General features: G+C 49.1%; 1 protein-coding gene across 2 annotated transcripts in view; it reads right to left on the bottom strand.

Moving 5' to 3' along the window:
* Positions 1–27,665, bottom strand: part of WNK3 (WNK lysine deficient protein kinase 3) — an 856,642-nt gene that overhangs the window by 85,834 nt on the left and 743,143 nt on the right. For both annotated transcript variants that reach the window (XM_078664557.1, XM_078664558.1), the window contains exon 22: positions 22,928–23,026. In XM_078664557.1, the coding sequence (XP_078520683.1) occupies positions 22,928–23,026 (99 nt within the window). The remainder of the gene's footprint in view (positions 1–22,927; positions 23,027–27,665) is intronic.

The following is a 27,665-nucleotide window of genomic DNA, read 5'->3' as shown; positions in this document are numbered from 1 at the left end:
TATGCAGTCTACCGGGAGGTGAGGTACCAGTATGTTATGATTTTCATAGCCGTTTCGACCCCCGGGGTATTACAGGCTGTGTGCCAGGCACGGTAGTGTATCTAGTCCCATTCCTTTGCTGTTCTCTCCCTCCCAATCTCCGACTACCACTGCTGTTGACCCGGTGATTTCCCTGTTGGGCGTTCCGGTGTCAAAAGCTTGTAGAGGTGTGTGATGATATGTGAGTTTGTCGTGTTGGATAGTAGCCATCGCTCGAATTGAGTGAGAATACGTTGGGCGCCAGTTCTAACTGCGGGTTGCATCACCCAGTGGCGTATCTGGGTGTAGTGCCATCTCTCACTTTCGGGAAGATTGAAGTCCTGACGGAGGGAGTCGAACGGGAGGGGTTCTTCATGTCAAATAGGTGTCCCACTGATCTACACCCTGGTTGAGTCCAGCGAGAAAAAACGGGATCTGTGGGAGCCGGAGTGAAATCTGTGTTCCCTACTATGGGGATTAGGGGAGAGAGAAAGGACGTAAGTTGTCTACAGGCCGCCACCTTGTACCAGGTCACTAGTGCGGGCCCAGTGATGGACAAAAGATATAAGTTAGGAGGGCGTGCTTCTTTTGGGAGGAAGGAGATCCACCATAGGGGCTGACCAGCTAATTACTTTTTCATAAATAACCAGCATTTTTCAGACTCAGCCCGCCACCATTTGATGAAAGCTCTTAACTGTGAAGCCTGGAAGTAGCAAACAAGATCTGGGACCCCAATCCACCCTCCAAGAGGGGCCTATGGACCAGTTACCTGTAGAATCTAGGATGCTTAACAGCCCAGATAAAGCGATTTATATCGGTTTGAAGTGCCCGTATGGAGCCCAGGGGGGCGGGCTGCAATGGCAACGTTTGGGAAAGGTGTAACATTTTAGGGACAATTGCCATATTTACCGTGGCTATCCTCTCTAACAAGGAGAGTGAGTTGCTTCCAACGCAGAAGCTCGGCACGTATCTGCAGGAGTATTGTGCGGTAATTCAGGGTCACCATCTCGGATATCGTGGAAGCGATCAGTATCCCTAGGTACCGAATATGGGAAGGTATGCTGGAGTACGGTTAGCGCCTGCTGTGGCATTGTTACCAGACATAAATAGCCCACTCATAATAAAAATGGGGGTTGAGAAATGGCAATACCGATATTGAGCAGGCAGCCATTCTCATAATTCAATCATATATACTGCAAGAGAGGAGTCTATTTCTTTAATAATGTAAGCTATAAACAGAGAGCTATAATGAGTGTTTCATTAAATTTAATTATATGAAACCTGAAACTCGTGTATTTTCCCCATATAGATCATATAAAATCCATCTGGCAACTTTACAAGAGGTCATCCCTTGTAATCTACTGGCCGTCTATATAAGCCGTATTGAAATTGTGCCGGCGGACACAGTGTTTTGTTTGCCTCATTTTAATTGGTAAGTCCCTGCTGGCGACCTTTGGGTATAATGATAATCGATTTAGCCCTTTTAAATTCTTATTACAGATGTACAAAATTGTTTTCACAGTGCCAAATCTGGAACATTTTATTAAATACCGGTAGCTCTAACGTACATCGTGGGACCTCAATTATTACCCACTGGGGTATAAAATCTTTCTACCTTAGTTAGATTTCCTCATCTCTACAATACCTTTTATATAATTTAAAAAAAAAAATAATTTTCATTATCATGTTGCACTAAGGTTAAGGAACCAGTCGTGAAAAGTGATATCCATGTAACTCCAGCTGGTTCCTGAATGTAACGGTTGAAACCTTAATCAAGATTCAATATGATATCTTGTGAGCGAATTTTAGTTTGAGGTACGTAACTGGATCAATGATGTATTGTTAAAATATAATACACGAAAGGATAAAAATGTTGCTCATGTACCATTGTATTAATCTGACTAGCACCTTTTAGGCTTTACCCAGGGTACTAATACATTAATGAGTCAATCAATATGTATTAGTGATATTTTTCTATTAGTTCTATGATAGAATAAGCCTATGTTTGGTTGTTGAAAAGCTAAGCCCTGACATTGATATGTCGTTTTATTAAGAAACATTACCATTGTGTAGAGATAAGATTTGTATGTTCAGTTACAAATTTGCCAAATTTTTGTTTGCTATTAAATTTGCCTTTTTGCCCACTTGTGATAACATGTATGATTTGCATATGGAATATTTAGTAATTTTATGTTTTTTGTCATTCAGAATTTGTCCTGAGGAAGATGTTTTATACTTATAAACTGAAAGGCAAAGTCGACTTCTACTTCTCGAATGTTAAAACTGCACAAACTATGGGATTTTTATTGTGATTTTATTTATTGTGTCTCTTGATACAAATAAGATTTTGTGTATATTGTATCTGAATAAAACAAAGAAGACCTTTTAATTGTATTTCCTCTGTTTTTTTAAGCTTTTTCCATATGTTGTTTCTCACAGTGGAGCATTTATTTTAATTGTTTTGGGCATTTCTTATGATTCCTGTTTTTTGTAAATTTATAAGTTTATTGTTTAGTTTGAGGATATTAGTCTTTTCTGATTTGGGAGTCTTTCATTTTCTGTGCATTGTTAAGTCTGCCACTTGTCCAAATGCCCTCAGCTCGGTGAGGAAGGCAGGCAAGGATGTAGCTGGGGACTCTAGCGTGACAAGAACGTCATTGGCTTATAAGCGAATAGTATGGGATTTGCCGCTAAATTGGATTCCTTTGATATCTAGGTGGGAGGGAACTCTATGAGCCAGGTGCTCCATGTATAGGGCGAAAAGTAATGGTGGCAATGGACACCCCTGTCTGGTACCCTGTTGGCTGTGAGCGGGGTGGAAGAGTAGCCATTCACTCAGATCACTGCTGTAGGGCCATCGTATATGCTAAGGATCCACCACCTGAATCTGTCCCACATGCCAAAATGCCCTAGGGTGGCCTCTAAGTAAGGCCAGTGAACCCAGTCAAACGCTTTTTTAGCGTCAACAGAAAGGAGAATGCTTTCTTGACCATGCCTCTGGGCCTTGTCTATCAGGTGGAGAACTCTTCGTGTATTATCCCCACACTGGTGCTGTGGGACAAACCCTGCCTGATCTGGGTCAATTAGTCTCAGAAGTAAGAGGTTAAGACGCGCCACCAAGATACCTGTGAGTATTTTAAAATCGATATTCAGAAGAGAGATCGGCCTGTATGAAGAGCATTGGGTTTTATCTTTCCCTGGCTTTGGGATCCCTGTGATGGAGATTTTTTTTCATCGAGGGAGGGAGGGTCGCCGAAGTTCAAAGGGCGTTAAACAGCGGGTGAGAAGTGCTGCCAGAATATGGCAAAACGTTTTATAAAAAATGGCGGGGAACCCGTCTAGCCCAGGAGATTTAGAGAGCTTTAGCTTAGCTATACAGGAGATGACTTCCTCTAGTTTGATCGGGCTGTCCAGCTCATCTGTCTTATCAGAGAGTGAGAAAGTGAGTTTCTGTTGCAGTACCCCCTTCACTTTTTGCCTGATGCCCTTTTCCTTGGTGTGCCCTGGGTCCTTGCCAACCAGGTACCCAGGGCCTGTGTTCTTCCCTAAAAACTGTACCAAAGCCTAATCCCAATTGGCATCTCTAGCCACATGTCAGCCCCTAGTAAATGGTACCCTAGGTACCCAGGGCATTGTGACCAGAGAAGACCCCTAAGGGCTGCAGCACTTATTGCGCCACCCTTAGGAGCCCAGTACCCTGACACACACACACACTGCCTTTGCAGGCTGAGTGTCCTGGTGCAGAACTAAATAAAGAGCCGACATGGCACACATTCCTGTGTGCCATGCCCACAAACCCACTGCCCTGGCATACATAAGCCACCCCTCTAGCTGGGTGCCCTATGCCAGTGGTGTGGGCACCGGTGCATGAGCCCTGTGCCCCTAAAGTACCCAGGGCCATTCCTGGGCGCTGTAAGTGCAGTGATGCCATTAAGAGTATATGGTGCTGGGAGGTTGTCATTACGAACTCCACAGCACCATAATGGCTACACTGAAGGCCGACAAGTTTGATATCAAACTTCTCAGCACATTAAACCGACACTGATGCCAGTGTGGGATGTAATGTAAAATGCACTACAGAGGGCATCTTAGAGATGCCCCCTGAAACCTAACCTACAATCCACATCTTGCCTGAGAGGCTGCAGAGGCTGCCACACAGCAGACATGTTGCTGGACCCCTGGGTGGAGAGCTCCTGCTCTCCTGGGCCTGCAACAATGCACATCCTAGGACGAGGTGCTATGCCTCCTCCCCCAGGATGGGCAGGGGAAGCTTCAAAGGCATTCCACCTTTGTGAGCTTCTCCAGACCACTTGCTGTACTCAGCAACTGGGCCCCACCAGTTCTGACCCCCACTCTGGTGGGAAACCCTATGTCAGAAAGGGGGTGTGCCAGCCTGTGCCAACTCCACCCCTCAGGTGGGAGAGGCGAGGTGAAGTACGACCCCGGGCTCCGGCCATCTTGAAGATGGGGAGGCCTGCCCAATCACAGCTAGGCTCCTGCCCCCCTCCCACAGGAGAGGAGCAGGCTAGGGGGTGTACCCACCCGAGGACCGGGACCCATTGGTCTCTGCCCTCGCCCTACCTGTAACGTCCCTAAATTTAGTATTTAGGGGCACCCTGAACCTATTTCCACAGATCCAGATTCCGAAACAAGAAAGAAGAGCAAGAAACAAGAAGACCTGCAATGCAGCTGCTAAAAAGAGGAAGACACCAACTGATTTGGCCCCAGCCCTACCGGCCCGTCGATTCTCAAACCTGCTCCTGCTAAACCCCGGCGTCTTCAGTGCTCAGCAACCTCAAGAACCCAAGAGGACCTGACTGCCTTGTAACTCTGACTACCTGGTTCTCCCACGAGCAGTGGTACTGCTCAAAGCAAGTAACAAGCCCTGGCATCAGCCCGGAACCGCGAACCCTGCACACTCTACACCCGCCAAGCCTGGCCTGTGCTGGAGTGAATCAAGACCCTGAGGACGTCCCCCCGGCGATTCTGACTCGGAATCCAGTTCCCAAGGACCCTCCTCGACGACCCCGACGACGCCTTCAGCCTCAGGACAAAGGCCCCCTCTGACCGCGACCAGCAGGGGGTAAGATTTCTTGACCTCAAAAGACACCCCTGCACCCGGCGCCCCACGGCCCCCTGTGCCCAACTCCTGGGTTCCTAGCTATCCTCCAAGACCCCAACTTACCCCTCAAAGTGTTGGTCGCTCCAGAAGATCCTCCGTCCCCGAGCCTGCAGCCTTTGTTCCCTTTTCAAGATCCTCATTGGATAATATTGAGCGCCCGACTGCTCTAAAGCACCCTGCACCCAGCCGCCCGAGTGCCCCTGGCAGTGCAACCTGTACCAAATCCTACTTCCCCATTTGCCCTGAGCAAGTGACCAGGAGCCCAGCTCCCACAGCCGCATGACCTGCTTGCCAGACGCCACCAACCGAAGGCCCCCTGCCTCTCTTTGGATAACATAGGGCCTAACTACCTCTGCACCCGGCTGCCCCTGTGCCTCTGAGGGTGTACCAACTGTACCTACCTGACCCTGGGGGACCCCTGAGTCTATGTCCAGAACCTTAACTTCACCAGTCGAGTACTCACCTGAAAACCGATGGCTCACATTCTTGCCATAGGATAACATTGACTGGTTTGACTCGAAAAATCTAAGTGTGAAGTTTTTAAACTTTAAAATATTCATCTAAAATCAGCCGAATAACGAATTCTGAAGTACTCACCTGTGATCAGGAGAGAAGCCAGTACTGTTCCTTGTAGCCCAGTTCTGAACCGCAAAAGTAATCCTAACCGGGTTTACTAGTAATCTGAATTTTCTCCATAGGAATCTATTGTCTGCTTTTCTATGAAATTTCTTTTAAGTGTCTACTTTTGAAAACTTGAAAACGTTTTTACTAAACTGTTTCCGACTTAGACCCCAAGACTGAATCGAGAATCCAGTCATGGGATTACAAAAGTAATCTGCAAAGTAATCAACTGCATTTATGTAGAAAAACCCTTTGAGCTCAATGTTAAATTGTGTTTAGAATTGTGTTGCCTACTGCAACCCCTGTACCTATTGTGTTTACAAAGTTTATTGCCTTTCTGCAAAGTACTTATCTGAGATCACTCATATTGAGAAAAGTATATTTTGATACCTGTTGGTTCTAAAAATAAAACAACTATATCTTTTGATATAAAAACAATTGGCCTGGAGTTCAGTCCTTGAGTGTGTGAAACCCTTTACTGACTGAGTGTTACAACAAATGTTTTACACTGTCCTCTGGTGCTGCCTTACTGCTCGACCAAGCTACCACTTTAGAGAGTAAGGTCACACCTGACTTTAACATCTGTTATACCTTTGGGGATTGTGGACGCTATAACACTGTACCTTATTTTGGTCCAGTATATATAGAGCCACTTTCTCACACCCCTGGTCAGTAGAAGTGGTTTACTAACCTAGTCCAAGTTTTATCCTGGCGAAGGTGTCCAGCTAAGCTGATATCATGGGCCAAAGTAAGGAGGAACTCTGCAAAACCCTGAGGCACTACCACTCTCCTGGTTGCACCAGGTTTGGGGTCTCTGGCCTCAGTGTATAGGTGCCCATCCTCCAAGTAGACCCTGTGGATGCCACTGATATCACCCTTTTCATGTTCAGACTCGAGAGTGGGGCAGGTGTTTTGCCCCTGGCACAGATCCATCCTAGAAGGTCCTCTTGGGCCCAAGGGATCTGCCCGGTAAGGCCCAATCTCGTCAGGCTCAGTTCTCGTTGAGAATACTAAGTACTCTTCCTGAGAAGAGGGCTCTGACTTTGGATCTGTTTAGAAGTTGATCCCCCAGTATTCTTCCCTTTCTCTTGGAGGGCTGGTCCATTCTTCCAGGATCCAGCACCTTTTTTCACTCAGAGCTCTGTGCTATGGCTGTAACACAACCCCATCTTGAGAGACCAACCATGTTGGCATGGGTCCTCAGTTCGACTTCGGTCCAAGGAGAAGTCTCCAAGTCATTTCCAAGCATACAATCTACAGGAACATCGGGGGACACAACCACCTTTTTCTGCCCTACTACTCCCCCCAGTCCAAAGTGACCATAGCCATGGGATGGACTGTGGTGACATTGTTAGCATTGGTGACTGGATAGGACCTTCCAATGAGGTACTGATCTGAGTGAACTAGCTGCTGCATCACCGTTGTGACACTAGCCCCAGTGTCCCTCAAGGCCTCTATCCTGGACCCATTAATATTGGGAAACTGCCTGTATTTGTGCATGTTAGCTGGCCAGGCAGCACAGACTAGGTCTATCTCTTCCTCAAAGACTAATGTTGCCTCAGTGGTGTTACTGATATGATCAGGCCACACCTGGGATCCCATCTCGATATTAGCAACTGCAGGTCCTGCAGGTGGACGAGAGGCATTTTTCTTAACTTTAGAGCTAATATCTCCAGTTCGGTGTCCTAGTGCTTTATAGTCATCACACCAAGCCTTGTTGGGATACCAGTTCTTACCCTGGTACCCACCCTTAAACTGTGTAGAGACGCTGGACCCACCCTCCTGAGCGGCTTTTTGGGGGCCTGTAGAAGACTCAATTATTTTTAGGGTTACCCTCTGTCCCTTTGAAGGGCGTTTTGGCATCTTTCTTTTGGTCTCCCCAACCAGTTAGTTTTGGTGTCTCGTCTTGACCTAGTGATCCGCCTTATCTAATTCTTGATGGAGAAAGAGGACCTAGGTCTACCAGGAATTGGTGTCGTTTCTCTTGGTGACCATTACTTAAAAGGTGCTCCTTCATAACTAAATTATAACGCCCTTCATAATCCTCTACATTGTTACCACTCAACCAACCTTCCAGTGTTTTGACTGGGTAATCTACAACATCTACCCAGGATTGGCCCTGGGTTTTCTCGGCCTCCCTGAACGTGATCCTATAGTCCTCCGTGCTGAATCCAAAGCCCTCAATCAGGGTATCCTTCAAGAGGTCATAGGATGGGGCATCTTTCTCACGGAGTGTCAGGAGTCTATCCCTGCACTTTCCTGGAAACATTTCCCACAGGACAGCACTCCACAGCTTCCCGTGGACCTCTCTATTAAGACCAGCTACTCTCAAAAGCAACAATGAACCACTCAGTGAGATCATCACCCTCAAAATAGTTAGGGACAATCCCTTTGGGAATGTTGGAGTGTGCAAACTCTGCCTCCCTATTTATTATTGTACTGCCACCAGAGATGGGCCTAAGCCCATCTCATCTCAACTCTATTTTTCTATGGCCAGGAGTTTAGCTTCTAGCGTCATTCTCCTGGCCAGTTTCTGAAGATCTGAACCTTCAGTTCCTGCCTCAACTGGGACACTGCTGGGGGTCACTACTACCAGAAGTGTTGCTATCTGAGTGGGTAGTGACTGCGTCAACAGCCACCCCATCTACTTCTTCCTCTTCTTGTACTTCCGCCCCACTGGGGGGAGTTTTGTTTGCCAGGGCCTCGTCATTCTCTGCCAGCAACTGTTGGAGATGGACTTCGATGGGTGTCGGACCCATGGCAATTTTCTATGCTGTGCACAAATCTTTAAGTTGGGAACATTTAAGATGTGCTTTGGGACCCAGGCTGAGTTCCTGGCTGGTCCCTGGAGCATCAGTCATGGTGTTTAAAGTAAGTGGGGTCTTATTAGACAATTTAAAAAACTCTAATTACTTCTAAGGCCTAACTACTTTGAAGTCTTTTATGTTCCTAAGACAGTGGGGGACTTAACCAAAGACTTAACACAATTTTTTTTAACAATCTGGAAAAAAGTCGAAAATTGAAAAATGTTTATTCCTAAGAATTTTTTGATTTGCTCAGTGAAAGCAATTATAAATCAAGTGGAACAACAAATGTCAAAGTCTTGTACCCCACTGCTGCAACGCCAATGTGGAAGCTGGCTCTGTATAGGATACTGCCTCCAGGTGGTAATAATGTGCACAGAGTCCAGGGGTTCCCCAAAAGGGTAAAGGGCTCAATGCAAAACCCAAAGTGCTCTATTAGTGGTAATGTGGGAGAGCAGCCTTAGGCCTAACCGAGAGGAGTGTAGGACATTTATGGCACAACAGGGATCATTTATGGACACCCGATTCAAGAAGGAGATTCAAACCAATTTTATAAAATTATACTTTGTACTTCATTTTAAGACCCAGGTCTTTGTAATCAGGTAAGAAAATAAGTTACTTACCTGTAACTCCAGTTATCCAGTATTGGTATTTTTCATAGATTCACATGCCTGAATCATTCCCCGTCGCTGAGGCGGGAGTCCGACGGTAATGATAAATACAAAAGCAGCGCCTTAGTAAGAAACTGTAGTAGGCTGACAAGACAATAGGCCCAAAAAGGCCCAAAGCTTAGTAGCCTATCTACCTCATTATATGAAAAGAACTGAAAATTAGTTCCAATCAATCAGATGCCAGCACCCTCTAGAACCTTTCCAGCAGTTCTCCTCAGATTTTCCTTAGCACAAGTGAGAAGTATGTATTCCCATTACAGAACTGTCGTGCTGGGGAGTAGGGTGGGTGCATGTGAATCTATGAAAGATACCAATACTGGATAACTGTAGTTACAGGTAAGTAACTTATTTTATTATCCAGTATTGGGGTATCTTTCATAGATTCACATGCCTGAATCAGACTAGCAAGCAGTAAGCCCAATAATGTCGTTTGCGGAAGGTGGGAGACAAATCGTAAATCTACATATCCCCCACACATCCAGAAGGTTATAGAGCACTAGAATATATATCAATACATGCCCATGCAGAACCTTCTGAAATGAAATAGTTATAGCCATTTAACATACTGTATATTAAAAACAATATTTGACAACCAGAAACATTACAGTGAATATGATCATACTTTAACATCATAAATGCAATATGAGAGACAATTAAAAATCTAACCTTAATGAAGGAGATGTCGAAGAACAGCTTGTCCCACTGCTGCATCGTCCTGGAACGCAGACTGTAAGCAGTAGTGCTTCGTAAACGTGTGGACATTCTTCCATGTCGCAGCACGACAAATATTCTCCAATGTGACCCCAGCAAACAAGGCTGTAGAAGCCGACATAGTTCTGGTGGAATGTGCTTTGACCTTACTGTGCAAAGGTTTGTTGGCTTTATCATGGCAAAATTGTATGGTAAAGATAACCATCTGGCTACCGTTGCTTTTGTCACGGCTTGTCCTAATGTGGCCTGACCATAAGCAACCAATAACTGATTAGATAGTCTGATATCCTTAGTCTTTTGAAGGTAGAACTTCAAGCAACGTTTTACGTCAAGAGAGTGCAAAGCCTTTTCCGCCGGTGTAACTGGATCCAGGAAGAAGGTTTTCAACTTTACAGGTTGGTTTCGATGGAATTGAGACGGTACTTTAGGAATGAATTTTGGATTTGTTCGCAACGTGACGTAATCTTTAGTGAAATGCAGAAAGGGTTCCGAAATTGTGAAAGCCTGGATTTCACTAACCCTCCGGGTCGAAGTGAGAGCTAATAAAAGTGCCACCTTCCAGGTTAAGAACTTGAGCTCTGCTTTGTGAACTGGCTCAAATGGTCTTCTCATTAATTGAGATAAAACTGTATCCCATTCCAGAGGTGGAGGTCGAATTGAAGGAAAAGCTCAAAAAAGCCCTTTTAAAAATTGTTTGATAAGTGACGAAGAACAGAGTGATGCTCTGTTAGGACTCTTTCTGAATCTAGACATCTCAGCGAGATGGACTTTGATAGATGAGAATACTAGACCTGCTTTAGCTAAGGATAGCAAGTACGGAAGGATATCCTCTGGTGGAGCCTGGAGTGGATGCACATTATTTGTTTCACACCAATGACAAAAATGCTTACATTTAAAGCGATATGTCTTGATAGTGCTTTGAGCACGGGCTTTAGATGGAATATCTCTAGAGTCCTGAGAAATTCTGAGATCCTTAAATTCTAAGAAGTCAGGAGCCAGGCGTGCAAGTGAAGCGACTGTGGATCCGGGTGTAGAATCTGACCTCTCTCTCTTGTCAGCATTGTGAGTGTTGGCTTTAGACAAACAGGACGCTGTTGTGACAACAGGAATAACTCTTGGAACCAATACTGCCTCTCCCAGCGAGGAGCAATTAGGATGAGACTGCAATGTTCCCTCTTCATTTTTTGCAGAACTCTTGATATCAATGGTATCAGGGGAAAAGCGTACGCATAAATCCCTGACCATCGCGTGGACAGGGCATTCCCTCTTGATCCCCGTTGAGGAAATCTGCTGGCGTAATAAAGGCAATTGCTGTTCTGTTGTGTTGCAAACAGATCCAGGGTTAGCGTGCCCCACAACCGGAAGATCATCTTCACCTGTTCTTGTTCCAGCTCCCACTCGTGACATCCTGTGAGAGATCTGCTGAGATTGTCGGCCAGAGAATTCTGAATTCCCTTGACATGCTCTGTTCGGAGGGTTATGCCATGCCTTATAATCCACTCCCACATCTCTTGAGCTTCCTGCGATAGGGAGAGAGACCTCGTTCCCCCCTGCTTGTTGATGAAATACATACTGGTGGTGTTGTCCGTACGCACCAGCACTGAGGAGTTTGCGATTCTCGGGAGGAATGCCTGCAGAGAAAGAAAGATGGCTCGTAGTTCGAGACTGTTTATATGTTTCTGCTGATATTGTTGAGACCATCGTCCCTGAATTTGAAGGTCTTGGAGATGTCCTCCCCAACCTTCCATGGATGCATCCGTGGTCAGGACAAACTCTGAGGGAGTATACAGGAAGTTGAGACCCGGAGATTTATTGCTTCTTTTTGACCACCAGTGAAGAGCATGTATTATTCGTGAGGTCACCTTTATGGAATCGTCGAATGACCCTTTGGCCTGTTGCCATTGCCGGTGCAGCTCCTCCTGCAGAGGTCTCATCCTGAGCCTCCAAGTGGGACTAAGCTGATCGCCGAAGAGCACATCCCCAGAAGAGAAGCGAATGTTCGGACAGAAACTGACTTTCTTTTTTAAATTACCTTTGTCAGGCTTTGTAACTTGTTCTGACGATCCTCTGACAAGAATGCCTTGCATCGATTGGTGTCTAGTGTTGCTCCCAGAAAAGGTAGAACTTGGAGAGGTTGCAACTGTGACTTGTTTGCATTGAGCGTGAGCCCCACATTTGAAAATAGATGAAGGCAACTTTTGACAGCCTGTCTCGTAGCCTGCTTTGATGGTCCTTTGATCAGCCAGTCGTTGAGATATGGGACTTGAATACCCAGAGACCTCAGAGTGGCAGAGACTGGAGCTAGGCATTTCGTGAATATTCTCGGTGCCGATTTCAGTCAGAACGGGAGCACCTTGAAGTGAAAGTGGATGCCAGCACTGTAAATATTAGGTATTTGCGATGTTTGGGATGTATAGGGATATGGAAGTAAGCGTCTTCCATGTCTAGAGAAGCCATAAAGTCCCCTTCCTAGAGACAGCTCAACACATCTGCCAGCGTCACCATCCGAAAACTCTGCTTCTTCAGAAACTTGTTGAGTTTGCGCAAGTCGAGAATCGGGCGCCACTCCCCCGATTTCTTCCTTATTAGAAAGAAACAAGAGTAGAATCCTTTCCCTTTTTGCGAGATTGGAAATGTTTCTATCGCATTCTTGCGGGACATGTTTAAAGCTTCTCTGAACAGTAAGCGAAGACGAGGGGGAGGGGGTCCCTTGGGCGGGTTCGTAGGTGGCTTCCTTAAGAACTCTAGAGTGTGACCTCCTTGAACAAGGTCGAGGACCCACTGATCTGATGTGATGTTCTGCCATTGTTGGAAAAAGGCTGAGATCTTTGCGCCCACAGGGATGGGAGAAGGTTTGACTGGCGTCCGGCAAAGCTCATCGTCTTTTATTTGAGTCACGGCTTTGATTATTTGACCGTCGTCGTCCGCCCTGACGAGAGAAATTGCTTGAAGATGACTGCCTGTTAGATGACTGGTAATAAGGATGTTTATATTGAGATTGGTATTGCCTGTTTTGTTGATTGTGGTAATTTCCTCTAGAGGAAAAACCACAACCTCTTGATCCTCTGAAAGATCCTCTTTTATACTGCAAGGTACCCAGTGATTTAGCCGTGTGCGTATCTGTTTTGATGGTCACCAAAGCGTCATCTATATGTTTACCAAATAGTGACTCACCCTCGTAAGCCACGTCCAGTATTTTAGTCTGTACCTCCGGTCTAAAAGAGGTTGCTTTGAGCCATCCCTGGCGTCTGAGAACAGCAGCCCCCACCAGCTGTCGAAAATTAGTATCGGAAATGTCTAAGGCGCAGTCAATAATTTCTGATGCCGCCCGTTCCCCTTCGAGCACTATTCTCCGTGCTTCCTGTTGGCGATCTTCAGGTATAAGTTCTAAGAATTCAGATAACTTTGACCACATCTGGCGGTCATAACGTGCTAAGATTGACAGAGAGTTTGCTGCCTTGATGGATGACGCAGCATTGATGGAATTTTTTTTGCCTATCAAATCCAATCGTCTACCCTCTTTTATCTGGTGGGGTTGAGATTGGGGTGGATGGATTCTTTGATCTCTGCTGTGCAGCCTGCGAAATTACAGTATCCGGACCCGGGTGTCCAACAAGGCAGGATGGAGTGTCTGGTGGTGCTCGATATTTCTTTTCAATTCGAGGAAGGACCGCGGGTATAGATGCAGGTGTCTTCATTATCTTGAGACCTTCCTTCCAAATAAAATCTATGATCGGTATTGCTCTGGTTATTTTTCTATAACCTTCTTTGAAGTCGTGAAGAAAACAATCAGATTTTTCGATAGTGACCGGAAGTTCGAACCTTGCTGCAGCCCGTTGCATAATGTTATGAAAGCCGCCAATATCCTCAGGTGGTGAATCAGAGGGTTGCGGCATAGGAGGCAAAGGCATGGGGATTATATAATCATCCCAAGGATCCCCACGTACATTATCATTAGGCAATTCACCTTCCTCTCTTTCTTCGTCATCTAATGATGAAGTATCCTGACCCCCTTGTGATATAATTTCTACAGGGTGTCTCGGAGAAGTAGGATCTTCTATTGGTGGCGTTGGTGTAACCGCCGGCGCAGTAGGTACAATTGGAGTAGTCGGAAATCTCTGCCGATAATCAGCCAACATGGCCTGCAAATCCTGGATCAGAGATGGAGGAAGATGACTTGTTTCCTCCAAACGTGGAACCTTATGTGACTGTCTATGATGTGGCGTAGACAAGTCTTCTTGATAAAAATGTTCCTGGTAGTCTTCATCTTCATCTTGACATTTTATGTGCAACTCTGAAGGGTGGCGTGCAATCCCAAAAGGACCTTCTTCCTCCCAGTCATCCTCATCAGATACCTCTTCTTCCACATATGTCTCCAAGATGTGTGATGGTAACAGCGGAGATATATTAGTATAGTCTTGCCTATTGTACGTTTTTAGTTGAAAATGGATGTACGTAAAAAGCAACGCCTGAGATACCTGTGAAATCGCTGACCAAGTTATCGTAGGTGGACTTCTGGACTCTTCGACGAAGGGGGCGTCTTGACCAAAGGTGCAACAGACAACTGAGCCGTTGACAATGTCGTCGTTGATGGAATCGTCGTCGACGGGCTCGTCGTGGACGACGTCAACGGGGCAGTCGTCGACGGGGCCACCGTCAACAGGGCTGTCATCGACGGGGCCGCCGTCGACGGGACTACCGTCGATAGGCTCTTCGTTGATGGGAATGACATCGACGGGCTCTTCATCAACGATATCTTTGACGTTGACGGGGTCTTCGTTGACGATGACTTCGACGTCGACAGGGTTTTTGTCGACGATGACTTTGTAGATGAAGAACCCATTGCCAATGGGATTGACGTCGACGGCGATTTAGATGAAAGAGTGACAGAAGAGGATTCTTTAGTCACAGAAGACTTCTTTATAGTAGAAATTTTTGAAGACACAATAGGAGAGGTTATAGCTCTTGTAGAGACCGTAGAAGAAGTACTTGAAGTAGAACAAGTCACTGAAACTGTGTGAGAAGACACCAGAGAAACAATCTTGATCTGTGTTTTACTCACTGTTTTTGTAGCTGAAGATTTGGAAGACTCTGAAGTCGGAGATAAAGGTGGTCCAGAAGGAGGAGAAGACAACCTCCTTGTGTGATCTGGAGCTCTATGAGAGGGTTTATGATGTTTCCTCCGCTCAGAAGAGCTGTCCTTGGATCTGGCTCTTTTGCTAGAAGTAGAGGCTCTGTCCTCCTCGTCTGTAGAAGATGATTTTAGCCATAAAAGAACCCTTGCCTCCCTGTCCCTCAAGGTTTTAGCAGGGAATGTTCTACAAATCCTACAATCCTTAACAACATGGTTAGGATGTAGACAGTAGATGCAGTCTTTATGCTGATCATCTACATGGACCCTCTTTTTATCACAGGTCCTGCAAGCTTTGAAGAAAGCTTTCTTTTCAGACATCCTGAAGAGAAAAAGTAGAAAACTGAGTAGGCACTCAGGGAAACTCCCTTCCACACGCCGTGCGGTGAAAATATGAGGAGAACTTCCTCTGCGGGGAAGGTTCTAGAGGGTGCTGGCATCTGATTGGTTGGAACTAATTTTCAGTTCTTTTCATATAATGAGGTAGATAGGCTACTAAGCTTTGGGCCTTTTTGGGTCTATTGTCTTGTCAGCCTACTAGTTTCTTACTAAGGCACTGCTTTTGTATTTATCATTACCGTGGGACTCCCGCCTCGGCGACGGGGAATGATTCAGGCATGTGAATCTATGAACGATACCCCAATACTGGATAAGTATGTTTTTAATAAAAAATACTTTTCACTTTGAAAAATGGACACTTGGAAACTTTTTCACACTGTCCAATATTATCCTAGGGGGGAAACACCATTGCGCTTAAACAGGTAAGCATCGAACTTACAATTTCAGTCTTCTGAGCCAAGTCAGCAAGGGCAGGGGCCAGGTAGGTACTAAAACTGCACCACCAGTAGCACAGGGGCGGCTGGGTGCAGAGGTCAAAATCGGAGCTCGACCAGCCTGGAGCCACACTGCTTGAAGGTAGGTAAATCAGTTGCAGGGACCAAGCTTTGGGGGTTAGCACAAGCTTGGCACCAAATATAAACCACTAGCTGCACAGGGGCGACCGGGTGCAGGGTGAATATTTGACGTCAGGTACCCAATGCTTTTCAATGAGGATTTTCGTGACGGCAAAGAGGCTGCAGGCATGGCACCGGAGGTTGCAGGAGGAAGACCAATGACAGCAGAGGTAAGTTGGGATATTGGGGGTTGTAGGGGCGCAATTGGTTCAGCTCACCACGGCCCATGGGCTCAAAGCCAGGGGTGCCTTTCGACATCACAGTCTTCTTACCAGGGCCGGTCAGGGACAGCCTCAGGATTCATACTGCAAGCGCTTTCGTGAAGGGCAGGAGAGGTCAGCCAACGCTGGACAAGAGGTCAGGTTCCCCAAGGAGACTGCACTGCACAGATGAGTCACTCAGACTTGGGCAGAGTGAGCTCGGGACGAAGATATGCCTCGATCCAGAGTTTTGGAAGTCAGTTTCTTCTGGACAGGTCCGCTGTCCTCGGGAGATTGGAGTCTTTATTGAAGGCAACAGTCATCACTGGGGTTTTGGAGGTCATTGTTGCAAGGCAGGTCGCAGGGCCGTCAAAGCTGGAGACAGGCCGGGAGGGCTGGGGCCAAGGCAGTTCTTGTGTTCTGTCTTCTGCAGCAGGATGTCTTCTTAGATTGTCGCAGATCTGAGGGCTAGATCTTGGGAAGCCACCTAAATACTAAATTTAGGAGGCGTTTTAAGGGAGTAGCAGGCACGGCCCAATGGGCACCTTACCTCGGGTGACTACACCCCCTGTTGTGCAACCCTCCTATGGGAGGGGGCATAGACCTAGCCCTGATTGGAGGGGTCCCCCATCTTCAAGATGGCGGGGACTGATGTTTGTGTTTTACTTCGCTTCCCCACACATTAGGGGTGGATTTGGAAGGCGTGGGGACACCACCTATCTTTTTTCACTTTCACGCCAGTATTCACACCCTTAGCAGGGGTGTGAACCAGGGGCTGCCAGCTGATGCTAGCAGCAGAGGCTATGGGTCGCATTACAAAGGTGTCAGGCCTTTGATGCTACCCTCTTCCATCACTGGCCCATCCTGGAGAAGGAGGAATGACACCTCTGTCAAAGATGTGCATTGGTTCTGGTCCCAGAGAGCAGGGGTTCTCTACACAGGGGTCCATAAACATGTCTGGTGGTGGCTGGCTCCCTAAAGCTGGTCATAAACCACACCAGGGTTGGTAGCTATTCAGGGGGCACCTCTGTGGAGCCCTCTGAGTACATGGTACAATAAATTCCACACTGGCATCAGTGTGGATTAATTAAAAGGAGTAGTTTGGTACAAAAGCACAAGTTACTTACCTTCGGTAACGATATATCTGTAAGAAACAGTAGTTAGTATTAGATTCCTTACCTTAGAATATCCCCAGGCGTCAGACTGGATCCGGAATTTTTTTGCGTAGCAGTACCCATGCGCGTCGGTAGGCGTCGTCCGCGGCTCCGCGTCCGTCGTCGGGGGCGCCGTGATGACGTCGTCGGAGTATAAACACGCCGCCTCCACGCGCTGACGTCAGTTCTTATACACAGCTTTTCCGCGCCAGAAACGCAGAGCCATGATAAAAACCAACACTGGTGCCATGAAACTAGGGCCCTGAAAGGGGATGACCTTAACCCTAGATATCGGTTCGCAGAACGGGGAGGATGGGTGGGGCGGTAAGGAATCTAATACTAACTACTGTTTCTTACAAATATATCGTTACCGAAGGTAAGTAACTTGTGCATCGGAAAGAAACAGGTTAGTATTAGATTCCTTACCTTAGACTAGATAACCCAGCAATACCAACCCCGGTGGTGGGTCTGCGAACCAATGATCACCCCAGAAAGTCCTGGAGAACGGAACGGCCGAAAAAGCCATCTCTCCGGACTTGGCTGTCCAGGCAGTAGTGTCTCGCAAACGTTTGCAGCGAGGCCCACGTAACTGCCTGACAAATGTCCTGCAAGGGGACTCCCCGGCCCAGGGCAGTAGTAGCCGCCGTGGCCCGAGTGGAATGGACCCTCAGCCCAACAGGAGGCTCCTTTTTAGCCAAAGAGTAGCAAGCCTTGATGCACAACACGACCCACCGAGAGATGGTCCGCTTGTGCACCGCCCGCCCCTTCTTCGCGCCCACGTAACCAACAAAGAGTTGGTCATCCACCCGGAACTGGCGTGTGCGGTCTAGATAAAATGACAGCGCACGTTTTTGGTCCAGACGATGGAGCCGCTCTTCCTCTTTAGAGGGATGCGGAGGTGGAAAGAAGGTGGGCAAGGTGGTGGACTGCCCAATGTAGAAGGCTGGGACTACCTTGGGCAGGAAAGAGGGTCTTGTCCGCAACACAACCTTGTCCGGATGAACAGAAAGGAATGGGGGTTTGGATGAAAGAGGCTAGAGCTAGAGCTCACTCACTCTCCTGGCAGAGGTGATGGCAACCAGGAAAGCAGTCTTCTGAGTAAGAAGGCGAAGAGGACGGCTCAAAGGGAGCGCACATCAGGTAAGTCAAGACCAGATTCAAGTCCCACTGGGGCATCACGAAAGGAAGGATTAGTTACTTACCTGTAATCCTAGTTCTCTTCCAGGGGTATCCTCATCAAAGTCATAAGCATTAGAATATTACCGCGAATGGGCGGGAATATTCTAATGCTTATGACTATTGATGAGGATCCCCTGGAAGAGAACAGGGGGAAACATATGAGTGATGCCCTTTAAGAATCTGTTAACAATCGGGGACTTGAACAAAGAAGGCTAATCAGGGAGCCTCAAGAAGGCGGAAGGGGCAGAAAGGTAGCCCTTCATAGTGCCCAGAGCAGAGCCCTGCTGGGCAAGAGAAAGAAGGAAGAGAAGAACCTCTGAAAGAGGGGCAGAAAGGGGATCCACAGCCTTTGCTGTGCACCATGCCACAAATTTGTTCCACCTGCAGGCGTATACCGATTTTGTGGAAGGACGCCTGGCTGCCAGGAGGTAAGTCTAATGGCCTCAACTGTCGCTGCTCAATCTCCACGCATGGAGGTGGAGACTGGACAGGTTCGGGTGGAGGACCGTCCCCTGCTGCTGCGACAGAAGGTCCTCCTGAAGAGGCAGACGAATCGGAGGATCGACTGACAGGCTGAGTAGCTCGGGATACCAGTATCGTCGTGCCCAGTCCGGAGCCACACGGATGACTTGGGCCCGGTCGCGCTTGATCTTCTTCAGCACTCTGGGCAGAAGTGGTATAGGCGGAAAGGCGTACAATAGACCACAGCTCCACTCGCGACGAAAAGCGTCTCCGAGCGAGTGCCGCCTTGGAAATTCCAACGCGAAGAACTGATGACATTGCGCGTTCTCTTCTGTGGCGAATAGATCTAACCAAGGCTCTCCCCACTGCTGAAAGAGGCCTTGTGCCACGTCCGAGTTCAGACGCCATTCGTGATCCATCATGCACCGAAGGCTGAGTTCGTCCGCCCTGACGTTCAGAGAACCTGCCAGGTGTTGTACCACCAGGGTCACGCCCTGATGTTCCAGCCACTGCCAGAGGCGCAGAGCCTCCTGGCAGAGGGTCCACGACCCCACCACGCCTTGTTTGTTGCAGTACCACATGGCGGTGGTGTTGCTGCACTACACTCCCCCGGACAGAGGGGAGGAATGCCTTCAGTGCAAGTCGGATCGCCCGCAGCTCCAGAAGGTTGATGTGGAGCAGGGACTCCGCCGGAGACCAGCGGCCTCTGATCTCCGCCTCTCCCATGTGCCCCCCCCCCCCAGCCCTGGAGGGACGCGTCCGTCACAACTACGTGTTCCGGCTGGGGTAGGGAGAGGGATCTGCCGCTGACCCAATCGCGGTCCGTGAGCCACCACTGCAACTGTCTTGCAGTGCCCTCCGAGATCAAGACATGATGCTGGGCCCACTGAAACTTCAGGTCCCACTGCAGAGCCCGCATCTGCCACCGGGCGTGATGCACCAGAAGGATGCAGGAGGCCAACAGACCCAGAAGCCGCAGCGTCAACCTGACCAAGACCTGGGATAAAGGCTGAAAGATCGGAATCAGAGCCTGAATATCCCGAACCCGCTGTTCGGGAGGATAAACCTGAAACTGCGCCGAGTCCAGGACCGCTCAGATGAAGAGGAGCTTTCTGAGAGGGACACAGGTGTGACTTCGGCACGTTGATAGAGAACCCCAGCTGGTGCAGGAGGTCGGCCGTAGTCTGGAGGTGGCTGACGACTGTCTGGGGCGAGCCCGCCTTCAACAACCAGTCGTCGAGGTAGGGGAAGACTGAAAACCCTTACCTGCGCAGATGAGCTGCGACCACCGCCATCACTTTCGTGAACACCCGTGGGGCGCTTGTAAGGCCAAAGGGGAGCACGGTAAACTGGAAGTGCTCGTGGCCTACCGTGAACCGCAGGTAACGCCGGTGGGCCGGCAGGACGGGGAAGTGAAAATAAGCGTCCTGCAAGTCCAACGCTACCATCCAGTCTCCTGGGTCCAGGGCAGCTAAGACCTGAGCCAGTGACAGCATTTTGAACTTCTCCTTCCGGAGGAAGCCGTTGAAGTTCCGCAGATCCAAGATAGGGCGTAGGCCCCCTTTGCCCTTCTTGGGTACCAGAAAGTAGTGGGAGTAACAACCACACCCTACTTCTGGCCCAGGAACGCGCTCGATGGCCCCCTTGGCCAAGAGGGTCGCAACTTCCTCTTGCAGAAGTTGCAAATGATCCCCCGACAAGCGGTGGTACTGCGGTGGCATGGCTGGAGGGGTCGCCTCGAAGGGGAGGGAGTAGCCCCTTCGGACGATTTGCAGCACCCACCTGTCCGATGTGACAGTGCGCCAGTGGAGGTGGTGATGGCGAACCCTGCCCCCCCACTGGCGTCGCTTGGGCCTGAAAGCTCAGACTAGGAGGGTTTCGAGGCGGATGCTGCAGGTGCAGGTGTGGATTGGCCTCGCCGTTGTCCCCGACCGCCACCACGGCGGTTTCCATGTCCGCCACCGCGCTGAACGTTAGTTTGCGGCCCGTGGCTGGCGGCACGTGTGGGGGCGCCCCTTCCTTGGCCACGAAAGGGGCGAAAAGCAGCCGTGTGCTGGCGCGGGGCCGAGAGGCCCAAGGACTTGGCCGTAGCCCTGGAGTCCTTAAAGCGCTCAAGAGCATGGTCTGCCTTGTCGCCAAAGAGGCGACGGCCATCGAACGGCATGTCTATAAGTGTGTTTTGGACATCGGCCGAGAAATTGGCGGACCTCAACCAGGCGTGACGACGAATCGTCACCGTCGTTGCCATCGCTCTGCCTAGAGAGTCGGTAGTGTCCAGCCCACACCGGATGGAATAACGTGCCGCATCGCGGCCCTCCACAAGGGCCTGGCTGAGTTTAGCCCGGACCTCCACCGGGCATTCTGGCAGCAAGGCCGCAACCGTGTCCCACAGATAGTGGGTGTAGCGGCCCAAGAGGCACGCGGTATTGACTGACGGCAATCCCAAACTCAGGGAGGAGAATACCTTCTTTCTGTAATCTCGTACCTCTTGGATTCCCGGTCGGGGGGAGCCGACAGGAATGCGGTCTGGGAAATGGATGCCTGGATAACCAGGCTCTCAGGGGTAGGGTGGGTAGACCGAAAGCAAGGGTCGCCCGGAGCCGGGCGGTGGCGCCTGGCCACATTCCTATCCACAGGCTGCCCTTTGGCCGGCCTGGACCAAGTGCCCAAAAGAACGTCTGACAAGGCCTCATTAAACGGCAGCAGAGGCTCGGCCGAGCTTGACTGCGGTTTAAGGACCTCAGTGAGGAGGTTAGTCCTCACGGCCGCGATGGGGAGCACAAGGCCCAAGGCTTTGGCCGCCCTCATCAGCACCACACTATAAGCAGCCCCCTCCTCCGAAGCCACGGTAGGATGGGAGACAAAACCAGTGTCAGGCGAGGTGTCCAGACCACTGGCCTCCCCAAGCTCTCCTGTCCAGTCCTCAGAAGACTGACACTCACGTGCCAGAGGGTCCTCAGACCCCTCCTAATCCTCCTCGTCACCCATCGCCTGGTACTCAGGCTCAAAAGATGGGGTCGGGTCATAGAAATAAAAATCTCCCACCGGCGTCAAGAGCGGCTCCAGTCTGACGCCTGGGGATATTCTAAGGTAAGGAATCTAATACTAACCTGTTTCTTTAAGATCACTACTATACTCAGTAACTCCATAATGGTGGTGTGGAACCAGAGTTGTCGAGTGTCCATCCCTTGTACTCTCCATGGCTTCACTGGCACTTACAATATTGGGAAACGGAGCCCAATATTGTAGGGGCACATCTGCTCAGACACATATGCCCTCACTTGGAGTATAGTGCACCCTTCCTTAGGGCTGTGAGGACTGCTAGAGGGGTGACCTACCTAGACTTTCAGGCAGTGCCAGCTGGCATGGCACCCAGACAGCGTGCCATGTCGACTGTTGCTTTCTTCCTCACAGGGGTATGCAGGCTGCAACGGCAGTAGCATTGTTCCAGTGAGGGGGGTCCCACGGGACCAGCTTCAGCTTCCAGGCCCAAGGTACCCTTTACTATAGACTTGCATGAGGCAGACGTACCGATTGGGGGTTTGTTTTAGGGAAGGTGCACTAGCACATGGGACCTGGTTGGCAGGGACCCTGTGCACTACATCTGAAACCACATCAAAACCAGGCAAAAAGTAGCGGGCTAGCCATGCAAAAGAGGCGCTTTCTCACAAATCCACTTTGGGAATCATATTAAAGATTACTTGAAAAATGTTCCCAGCTACTACAGTTTCACAGTTTATCGATTTTCTTGGACAGAAGGATTAACCTCAGTGGAACACAGAACATGACCCCCTCATTTCTATCAATTCAAGGGCAGTACCAACCTCCTGGCCCGTTAAAACCCTTAGCTACTGCAATTAAAAGTCGCACACATCTCTGCTGCGCACTGTTAAATGTGTACCTTGCAAAGTCCCATGGGAGCTGCTCTGGTGTAGAAGATGCGCCTGAAGACTCAGCTGGTAGTCGATGGCTGACTCGGCAGTTGTGGCACAACAGCATTCTACGGAGATAAGCAGAGAAAGGTTCAAAGTTGCTCACCATAGTAACTTCTGTGTTCATCGTCACTCAGCCCCTTCATTGCCAGCAAGATACGGAACCTCAGGCACTTGGTCATTTTATGCAAATACAAGAAAGTCATTGCTCTACGTTTTACCCCTGGTTTATTTAACCCTTCAACTGATCTGGTCATTGGCCATTATCAGAACTGGGGCTTTCTTAGCATTTTAATGGAGTCAGGCAACAATCAAAGATATTATTTCTTACTGCTAGGGTCCCAATACTGGCATATATAAGCTTTTTTAAGAGCACAAACCTAGCCAAAATGGTAAAAGTGAAGTGCTGTGCATGATTAAAGACAAGAATAAAGTCAAAGAGTAATAGAGAAAGATGAGTTATGGATGGTTAATGGATTGTGACGGAGGGTTCTTTAACAAGGTGAGTCTTCAACTCTTTCCTAAGACGAAGCAGCTTTAGGGTGGTCCTGATGGGCACGGGATGTTTTTCGAGCTCCTGGGTGCATAGATGAAGGCCTGCGGTCTTGTTTTTTGTCTTTTTGACACATCTTAGTCAGCAGTCAGATGGGGCCCTGGTGTTTCGAGAACCACCAGATAGTGAGGTTGGTCTGCAATATAATAGGGGGTCCTACTCCTGATGGTTCTGTAAATAATGCAGGTGGTTTTGAAAATAGGTCTGGCCAGCAAGGGGAAATGGAGTTCCATCAGAATGTGGGTGGTGTGATCATACTTCTTCAGGCCCTGGTTGAGAAAAGCGGCAGTGCACTCAAAATACGGGGCCAAATACTCCTCATAAGCCCTTGACTCTCGGGCTAACCGGGACAAACCTTCAAACAAAATACTGTCTCATGAGTACAATACTTCTCCTCCTCCTCCTCTGGTGGCCACAGTCGGCCAAACAGGGAGGCTGTACCCTTGGAACGTCGGATGCCTTTCCAACCTAGTGCAGCATTCTTTCTGCTCGGGTGTCCTGCTTTTGGAGGCTCACTGCCCTGCTGTCCTTCTTGAGACCAGATTAGTCTGGGTTAACTGGATTTGTAAATCAACTGTCCACACAGCTATTTCCGAGGGCGATGTGGCTCACATGAAGAACAGGGGGCACAGCTTGTTTTGTTGTGGTAGGGAAAACCCAAATATGTCAAAGGGGATGATCTGGCTATCTCATCTACTCCACAGGCACAGCTAAGTTCAGGGATGGGTTATCCATGGGCGCATTGGCACATTTGAAAGGGCAACACCAGCTTGGCTCCGTTTTCTTGTGAAACACACGTGAAGTCCACGGAACATGAGTACCCACCAGCCCATTCACACCTTTGGAAACACATTCAACACAGGCACCATTCACACATCCTGACATGCTAAAGGCAAAGGACACCAGTTAGGTGTGGGCCAAATTAAGCGGCAGCATTCCATAAATTACGCAGCAAGAAGAGGAAAATTATGTGGCAAAATGTGCCACATTTTGTAATAGTACTACATCATTATTTGTCATTTTTAAACTTGGTAACGCTGTCTGGGCATTGGTTGCATTTCAGAAGACCAGTTTAATGCCTAAATATAGCAATTAGCAAAAAGGTGACCAGTCCAGTTTTGCCAAGCCTTCCACTGTGTGGCAACACGTGTCGCTGAATTATTTGTAGTTTTTTAATTGTTTTGTTAGCATTAGCAGATTATGTGACAAATGATGGATTGTGTGGCAAATCTACAATTATGCGAAAATTGCGGCGGCCGCACAATCACATAATTCCAGTGGCCCTGGTTATGGGCCACTTTTTTTTTGGCTGTACAGGGCGAGTTGTGACCCTAATCCAACACTGGGAGTTCCATACAGGAGCATGGGCGTCTACAGGGGAGAGGGAAGCAAGGAGGGGTGCTTGCCCTCCTTGCCCCCCCTGCGGTCGCCCATGCTTAGTGTCTGTCAGTCACTGCCTTAGTTTGCTGCTCATCTTTTTATTCACTCTCAGGTGTGCATTGATGGGAGATTTAGATATTTATAGTGTTCTGCCATGTGGTGCTTGCATCAGGAATTGCCTTTTGTTAAAGGTGTAAGTTGTACTTCCAGGTTTCGGCGGCAGTCGTTTGTCTCTGTCCTTTGTTGTTTTCATGACACTGCTGGTTTCTCCGGTGGCTGCTGTTTGTTTGCGATGGGTCAGGTTCTTGGCTCTAGTGAAAGGCGCCCTTTGGCTGCTTTGTTGTGCTAAGAAGTGTGCGTTTCTTTGTTTTACACCACCGGGCTCCCCGCGGAGCGTCTGCCTCTTGCTCTGGTGTTGTTTTTGTCCTCGAGCTGCTCCCAGCCCCTTCTCACCTCTGTGAGAGCCAGTGCCCCCTTTGACCCTCTACCTGCCGCCCAACCCTCCCTCCCCGACCTCGGTGCTTTCACACTCAACGTCACCTCCAGCTCGCATTTTCAGAGAGAGCCCTGGGCTTCCTATCACCAACATGAGGAGGAGGAAGAGAGAGGGGGGGACAGAGTAAGACTTGGTGGGGGGTGAGAGTAAACGAAGAGGGGGGAGAGAAAGAGAGAGAAGCAGTGGTGAAAGAGAGACCGAGAAGTAGGGAGGAAGGGGGGTGGGGGTACCTGGGTGAGGGAGAGCAGCTTCAGAGAAGTGAGACCTGTGTCCTAACTCCGCCAGTGAAGACAGCGGGTCCAAAGGAGAAAGAAACGGGCCAGACAGAGTAGGTCCAGGGGGTGTGCACGGAGGCAGGCTCGGTGGGTCCGGAAGAGGGACAGGGCAGGCAGAACAGCACCAGAGAAGGGCAGGCAGAACAGCACCAGAGAAGGGCGAGCAGAACAGGACCAGGGCGAGCAGATCTGGACCCGCAGATCCTCCTGAGCAGGGAGACGGCACGATACACAATCAGAATGTAGTGTTCAGCTTTTGGGGGACCAGGGGGTAACTATAGGGTTCATGGTGTATGGGTTTTGGGGTGATAGGGGGTAATTTTAGGGTTCAGGGTGGATATGGGTTCTGGGGTGCCAGGGACGTAATTTTAGGGTTCAGGGTGGGTATGGGTTTTGGGGTGCTAGGGGGTAATTTTAGGTTTCAGGGTGGGTATGGCTTTTAGGGTGCCAGGGGCATCATTTTTAGGTTCAGGGCGGGTATGATTTTTGGAGGCAGGGGTAATTTTAGGGTTCAGGGTGAGTATGGGTTTTGGGGTGCCGGGGACATAATTTTAGGGCTCAGGGTGGGTATGGGTTTTGGGATGCCAGGGTGTAGGAAGGTAGATCCCTGACTATGGTTGCCCCCAACTTTTTGCCTGGTGTTTTGCTGGTTTTCTGACTTAGTTGACCTGGGGCCCTGCTAATCAGGACCCCAGGCCTACTGCTCTCTCTGTAAAATGGATTCCATGTACCTTAGGTACATATCTAAATTGGATACTGAGTCACCTTATCAGTCCCTGTACAGTGTACCTTAGGTACCCAGGTCATAGGTGTACCCAGGGCCTACCAGGGGCTGCAGCATGTATTATGCCACCCCTGGCTGGCCATCCAAATCTGACACAACTGTCTGCTTGACAGCTGGGGCAAGGTGGTGTAATCACCCTTTGCTATAGATATAGTATACCTATATCTAACCCTAAAAATGGACACACAGATCTCCTATCAGTCACTCCTATGGCAGGCCTTGACAATCCTGAAGGCAGAGTGCTTGGAATCGTGTGAGATAGTGCTCTGGCATGAGCTGGGCCTGTCTGCGGCTTTCGGGATCCATCCCTTAGCCGTTTCCATGATATCGCATACCATATACTCTTAAGTGCATTATAATCCTCGCGGTTATATGCCAACTCTGGTATCGCTTTATCAAAACATGTCGAATAAGGTGTCATACGAATTGGAATACTAACCCCTCGCCAATTCTGGCGACGGGGTTAGCATTCCACCCTTCTAGAGGGACACGACATGTATGTAACCTGTAACCCCGGTTAAAGTCAGACAGAGCCTTAGCATCCACAAAATGGATGCTGCCACCGAGACACAAGTCTGCCCTCCTGCTGCTGGGAGTCCTCCCAGAGCAGGAGGCAAGGACAAAGGGTTTCCTGCCAGGGGCGGTGCCAGCACCGTCCCAGACAGGGTTTTGTGTATTCCAGGTAGGCAGGGCTACAGAGGAAGGTGACTGCAAGTGGCACCCCGGTGCTCACTGTGCATAGGCCGGCTGAAACCAGTTCCAGGGGCACTCCAGCCCCTGGCCTGGGGAAAGCCCGCCAAAGGAAGTGGGTGTAACCACCCCCCTCCTGGTCCCACCCATAGGGCAGGACCTAGTCGCGTGCCAGCCCCCTTTTCCCAGATAAAGGTAGGAACAGGCCCCCTTCCAAATTAGATCATCTTTGGAATCAAGACACGACTTTCTGCGAAAGGACTTCAAGATTTCCTTCTTCAAGATTCTCCCTTGTGACTAAGGAGTAGTCACCCTGCATCCGCAGGCACCATCGCAAGAACACTGCGGTCTGCTGTAAGTCCTTCCTCCGGAATCCGACTGCCCAGCTCGACAAGACCCGGCTTCCCTGGCACCTCCGACCTCTACTCACCTCTACAGCCAAGCTGAGAACCGTGAGTGCGACGAGACCTCAAGGGACCGACTATTGCCAAGACTGCACGACTTCTGCACAGCAAGCCCGCCGAGTAAT

This window comes from Lissotriton helveticus, chromosome 10 (assembly GCF_964261635.1).
Source record: "Lissotriton helveticus chromosome 10, aLisHel1.1, whole genome shotgun sequence".
In the NCBI taxonomy this organism is placed as follows: Eukaryota; Metazoa; Chordata; class Amphibia; order Caudata; family Salamandridae; genus Lissotriton; species Lissotriton helveticus.
This window is presented reverse-complemented; position numbering and strand designations above follow the sequence as displayed.